At 33.4% G+C, this 6,373-nt stretch overlaps 1 protein-coding gene across 2 annotated transcripts; it reads right to left on the minus strand.

Moving 5' to 3' along the window:
* Window positions 1-1,093: 1,093 nt before the first annotated feature.
* Window positions 1,094-6,151, minus strand: LOC142522693 (glucomannan 4-beta-mannosyltransferase 9-like). 2 transcript variants are annotated; one of them, XM_075626230.1, is made up of 10 exons: window positions 5,830-6,151; window positions 5,620-5,739; window positions 5,029-5,127; window positions 4,291-4,543; window positions 3,998-4,108; window positions 3,395-3,531; window positions 2,851-2,964; window positions 2,143-2,345; window positions 1,759-1,971; window positions 1,094-1,636 (listed from the first exon to the last, which is right to left on the minus strand). In XM_075626230.1, the coding sequence occupies exons 1-10, from the start codon at window positions 5,953-5,955 to the stop codon at window positions 1,477-1,479; spliced, it is 1,536 nt and encodes a 511-aa protein (XP_075482345.1). In that variant the 5' UTR covers window positions 5,956-6,151; the 3' UTR covers window positions 1,094-1,476. The 2 variants fall into 2 exon arrangements, with proteins under 2 accessions (XP_075482345.1, XP_075482344.1); XM_075626229.1 differs by having other exon boundaries at window positions 5,620-6,150.
* Between the last annotated feature and the right edge of the window lie 222 nt (window positions 6,152-6,373).

Below are 6,373 nucleotides of genomic sequence, written 5' to 3' on the forward strand. Positions count from 1 at the left end.
AACAAACAAAAAGAACATAATCAAATCACATACCATAGTTTACCTAGCAACAAACAAAACGACCCAAAAGCCAGCAGAAGGAGAGGACTGTTCAAGTTCATATATACCGTTCTCAGATATTTTATACAATCAAAATGGGCCAACTAACACATCCGCCACACCACACGTTCAAGAATGAATACCTGAAATATTAAGTTTACAAATGATCCAACTATGAGCAGAACGAGTGGGTCAACACATAACAGTAGAACCTGAGTTCTGATACACCATGTTAAGATTGAAACTTGAACCTAACTCAACCCCAAAAACTAGCTCAAGAGAGATTGTCTAAGTTCATATATGCAACTCCCAAGAACTATATACAACCTATATGAGACATCTTAACAGTCTTAAATTCAAAAACTGAGTGAAAAGTTTCGGCCTCTTTCCAATTATGCTCTAATCTACAATTCCAAAGAACATGCATCATCACCATCTTCCGCAGAAGGCACAGACACAACACATATAGGCACAACTTAAAAGATATAGGTGTGTTCAATACAAGAAAAGAGTACATAAAAATGAGTAAAATTAGTTTTCTTAAAATAACATATTATAATTATAACAAAATAGGTAAATCCAAATATCCCAACTTAAAATGAGGTCTTCATGCTAAACAAATCGATTTTTGTTTGCAAACAACAACAAAATAACTCAAAATCAATGAACCATTAGTGCTGAATTAATTATTACCGCAGTAGCAAAGAAAATTATCAACCTTAAAGAACAAATCAACCTCAGAATCACCCCTAAGCAATGATGAATAGATAAGAGTGAAACAAACAGAAACTAGAAACAGAGACAATAAAGAAAAAATAGACACTATCAGAAAGGCCACGGAATGTCGAACCTTGGAGACAACGAAGAAAATCTATCGTTTTCGAAATACAAATCAAAACCCATTGGATTGTTTTGAAGATTGCCTAAGCAGATCATATACCCAACATCTCATTTGTCTTTCGTAATCGAAATCACACATTTAGAAAACAGTGATATTTTAGACTTTTTCATAATTTGAGCTCACACATTTAGAAGGAATATAGATATAGAGATCTGGAAGAGTATAATCATCAAGCAAACAATAGAAACCAAGAACATGAGTATTAGTAAATTAAATACAAATCACTGAAATCTGAACCTTCTTCCTCTGATAGAAAACCAAGGAGGAGAGAAGGTTCAAAACAACACATCTCTATCCTTTGATATACTAGTTTTTTACTTCGAAATGTGATACAGATTTGAGATGCCTTCTAATGTTCAAATGATAATTCTAGGAAATAACTTTTGAAAAATTGAAATTATTATTGACAATAATAAAATTTTAGTGTCTCTACCTCCCTCAAATTCATTCTTTCTTGAGCCACCGAAGCTCAAACAGCATACTACCATGTACAATTCTAGGATCACATCATGTATGCGTTCTACGGTAACGATTGTTTACATATTTTTGAGGCCGAAGCAGCTAAATCCAACGAGTGTTACGAAGATTATTTGCAGGAGCATGTATACATAATAATAGTATTCTTTTCCATAGAAGAAGCCATAGCATCCACATGCTAATAGAAACACTGCGATCCCGAGCTCAGGTAGCAATATTCTGAAACATGGGAGAAAGCTGTCAACTTATTTTATATTTTCTAACAGAGATTTTCCTATGTAATAACACTTTTGTAATCCATTTCAAAACACATTTATTCACATAGTTATAAATAAAATCACCTGTCTTTCAGGGCTTTGGCTTGTAGTACTCCATGGTGTTTTGGTGCAGTTGATTCAATGTTTGTTTTATTGTTTAGTGAGTCTCCAAGCTTCTCGGTCACAATCCATTCGTTGACACTTTTAGCTCGGAACAACCCGACGAAGATAGCCTTTGTTCGACGAAAAGACATGGCAGTTTCGAAGAGTGTCCAATGTAAAATAAGATAGAGTGACCTGAAAATGGAGGAATGGAAAATCTAAGGTCAATCTGAATCAAGAACGTTTTAAAAGATATTTCATTTGATGGGAACTTTTCTATTTTGACATTTCAATCTGCAAGAGTTTTTTAATAAAAAAAACCAACAAAAAATTTTTAGTGGGATGAATAGGCTATTAACACCATACCTTGGAGTTCCGATAAGAGTGTTGAGTGCCGTGATGAGGCAAGGAGCTACAATGGCTCCGTCTTTCCGGAGAACGACTTCCGGGAACAAAATCGTCAATGGCAAAACCACAAAATAAAACAAGAACACGAAGACATGGCCGACGATCTTTCGGACAAAGAAAAAACTGAGGATCATGTACAGCTTCTTCTTTAGTGACACCTTCTGTAAAATCACATAATATCAAAAATACTATTCATAATAATAACACATTTTATAAATATAATATAATAGTTTGTGCATATGGTATTAGTTGTCACTAATAAAATCCACAAGAACGCAAAACTCCCAATGTAAAATCAACTCTTTCAAAATCCAATGATTTTAAATCACAATATTACATTTGACCAAATGTCTCATGTTTTGTCACGTTAACATTATCATCAATATTAATATTTTCCATCGAGATTAGGTATTTTACGCAAGGGCTGGTTTCTTGCTCTTTTGCCTTGAATTCCCTATAATAAAAATAATTTCCTGCCCAAACTGGGTTTCGTACCCAGGCTTGCGCATGTGCAATAAGCACCTATAGAAACTATTTTGTATTCGTCGTCGCTTTACGAAAGCAGTTATAGCTCAAATTGTTATAGAAGTCTGTTGTAAGACCTTATAAAGCATTTTAAACTTTCATTTTCAACCAATACGAGACAAAGGTATCACACGAACTAACCTTGTTAATAGCAATTTGAACGAGAGTGATCCTGAACAAGTTGGCTGGAGCACAAAACCATCGATGCTGCTGAGAACGGTGAGCTTTAACTGAACTGGGAAGTTCACTTTTCACCTATTTTGTAATTCATCAAAATATATATATGAGAAAATTATATCTATATATTATGTCATTCTGCATATAAAGATAAAATAAACAAGGTCAAAATGAAAGGAAAAATTGTGTTTACAGCTAGACAAAAACTTGTGTGGGACGGTTTCACGAGTCGTATTTTATGAGACGGATCTCTTATTTAGGTCATCCATGAAATAGTATACTATTTTTGCTAAAAGTATTACTTTTTATTGTGAATATCGGTAGGATTGACCCGTCTCACAGATAAAGATCCGTGAGACCGTCTTATAAGAGACCTAGTCTTACTGCAATTATGAAAAGTCAAAATAAAATGTATCGATTATTTTGACTTATTCAAAAGTAATTGATGTAAATAAACAAGATAAAAATTAATTGTTATTTAATATGTTCAATGTATGTCTGTACGAACCTGAATATTTCCTAGGTAAAGAAATTCCCAACCCTTGAGTGCCGCCCGTACAGAAAGATCCATGTCTTCGGCTGTGGTTCTCCAATCCCACCCTCCAGCGTCATACATTGCGTTAATTCTCCATATTCCGCCACTTCCTGCAGTTGTTAATCGTCATATATAACGAGAATCCGAATCGGAATCGGAATCAAAATTTATTTTTACCACAGATAATGTTATTTACACTTCAAAATTATGTTACGCATACACATCGAGTATATAAAATCTACTTGGATCGTAAAAAAACAAATATATGACCAAAATTATAAATTTTCCTTTAAAACTACGTGCTCCTTTTGACATTTCACAATAGACGCCAATATATTTGTCTACTTTAATTCATTAATAATCACTATCATCCATTATTAAATAGACAAAAACTTGTGTGAGGCGGTCTCACGAGTCGTATTTTGTGATACGGATCTCTTATTTGGGTCATCCATGAAAAAGTATTATTTTTTATGATAAGAATATTACTTTTTATTGTGAATATCGGTAGGGTTTATCCGTCTCAATTCGTGACACCGTCTAACAAGAGACTTACTAAAATAAATAACTACTCACCGTTGAATCCGAAAAATCCATAACCAGATGAACCCACTTCTTGTTCAAATTTGAAATGGAAGTCCAATGATATTTCCTGCAATCTTGTCAACAAGCATGCATCTGCGTTCGCTGACAAAGAGTTTTAATTTTTTTTGGTCAAAAATTTTTATTTAACAACAAACCGAAAAAAAAAATTTCTAAGGGATCTCCATGTACGTCAAAACGATCCAGAAAAGAAAAATATTCCCGATTTAATATAATTATCGTATAATACATTGTTTGGTTAAATTTTACATACTCCATCAACTTACAAAATCTCCAACGAGTTTGCACAAGGGCGAGTTTGGGGTTGTGGATGAGAAACGGTATGGCTCGCCTCAAAAAGTCCGGTTCGGGTTGAAAATCAACGTCGAATAAGGCAACATATTCACATTGTTCGACATAATCTTGGTCCATGCCATGTTTAAGAGCTCCAGCCTTATAACCCTCCCTAGTGCCTCTGGATTGGTATCTAATATTAATACCCTCATTTGCCCACTTATTACATTCTTTCTCAATCAAATCCTACAAACAAATCAATATAAAACCGTAATGACAAAATAATATAACTTTAACTTTTTTGTCCATTGAGTTTTGAAAGTTTGGTATTGTTACGCTGAATTTTTAATTTTCGACTATTTTATCGAGATATTGACTCGATGTGTGAAAATACAGACGTGACATCCTTGATTCTCAAAGTACACAGATAAGATCTTTAATTTTGTGATTAAAAAAAAACAACTACTCTCTCTTTCCTACATGTATCCAGTACGTGAAAAGGTTAAAAAATAAGACCATCTTGAACTTGTCACAAAATAGAACATCTGCCAACATTTTTGTCCCGTTTAATACTGTCACTATCTGCTGCACAGAAAAGTTTCGCTGGTTACAGCATAGATTGCCACCCAATTAATTTTAATTATGTTTATTTAATTGTTACAGAAATTATTTGACAATTATAGGCCAGATCCAGCATGAATATGTATGTATGTATGTATGTATGTATGTACCTTGGTTGTTTGATCAGAGGAGTCGTCGAGTACTTGAATTATTAGCCTATCCGTCGGCCACGAGAAATTGCATGTTGCACCAATTGAGAGCTTGTAAACCTAACCTAGCCCAAATAGACTAATTCTTTAATAATTTCACATTTTATTCGTACGGGAAAAAAAACAAAACAAGCAATCAAAATAGGCATGAAAATTAATTCAAATTTATTATGTCACGAGTTCGAAATTATATCTTAAACTGGAAAATGTAGTTTTTTAGGAGATTTCCTTTTCGAAAAGTAAAATAATAATAATAATAATTAATAAATAAAAAGTGCCAGCAAAGACGAACTCAAGTAAAATACCTCAAGTCACGGATGGAATTGTCAGTGAAAACTAAAGAGTTTCAATTTTTTTTAAAAAAAAGAAAGAAAAAGACACTTTTTTGTGCTCCAATCATTTTCCAAAAAGACTTCTTGACTCATTATTACAGAATCAAAATTATTTTTTATGTGATAACTTTTCAACTAAAATGTTATTTATATATATTTTTTAAAAAAATAACAAATAAATGAAGAGCTAAAAAAAATAAAAGAAAGAAAAAGTATAGACCTCAACTTCATTGGCTATGGGTATCTGAACAAGAACCAATGGGAAAGCCTCACTTCCACCTTCCAAATCATCCTTGATCTCCTCGAACTTGAATCTCTCCTCCGGTTTCTTCCCGAACAGCTTCACGAGAACACTCACGGCCATCAAATGAATCCACTCCAGAGACAACAAGAGTGACAAAAACAAGCAGATGTACAGACAAATTCTGACTAATGGAACCAGAAAAAACAGCTTAATTAGCACCAAGATCTGTCCCATTTTCCCTGCAATGTCCCCTTCTCTCGATCCAAACACCCATTCCAGAACAATGTTCTTTGCATCAACGATTTCGACCATCTCTGCTCTGGTTTCAGAGCAAAAAGAAATGGGTTTCTCTAGTTTGCTCTTGACTTCTTCTGAATATATTAGGTTTTATTCTCAGAGGAATATGTCTTGGCTTCTTTGGATTTCTTCTGTCATTTTCTTTGGATTGAGAGAGAAGAGAGATGAAGAAGCCATGTGGTATTCCAAGGGAAGTATTATTTTCATATGTGTGACTCTGAGTCATCACCTAATTTTGGTTTTTTAATCAAAATATACACAATTCAGTGAATTCACCATTGGCTCATCTTCCATAAATTTTAATTTTTTTAATTAAATATATATATGTGAAATCTTTAAATACATATAAAAAAAATTTTGACAACATGTAGTCATGTGTGGGGATTTGCTATCAGCCTATCACCGGTTTTTTTTTAAATTTAAATATTACGAT

Source organism: Primulina tabacum, chromosome 13 (genome assembly GCF_025594145.1).
Source record: "Primulina tabacum isolate GXHZ01 chromosome 13, ASM2559414v2, whole genome shotgun sequence".
NCBI classification, from domain to species: domain Eukaryota; kingdom Viridiplantae; phylum Streptophyta; class Magnoliopsida; order Lamiales; family Gesneriaceae; genus Primulina; species Primulina tabacum.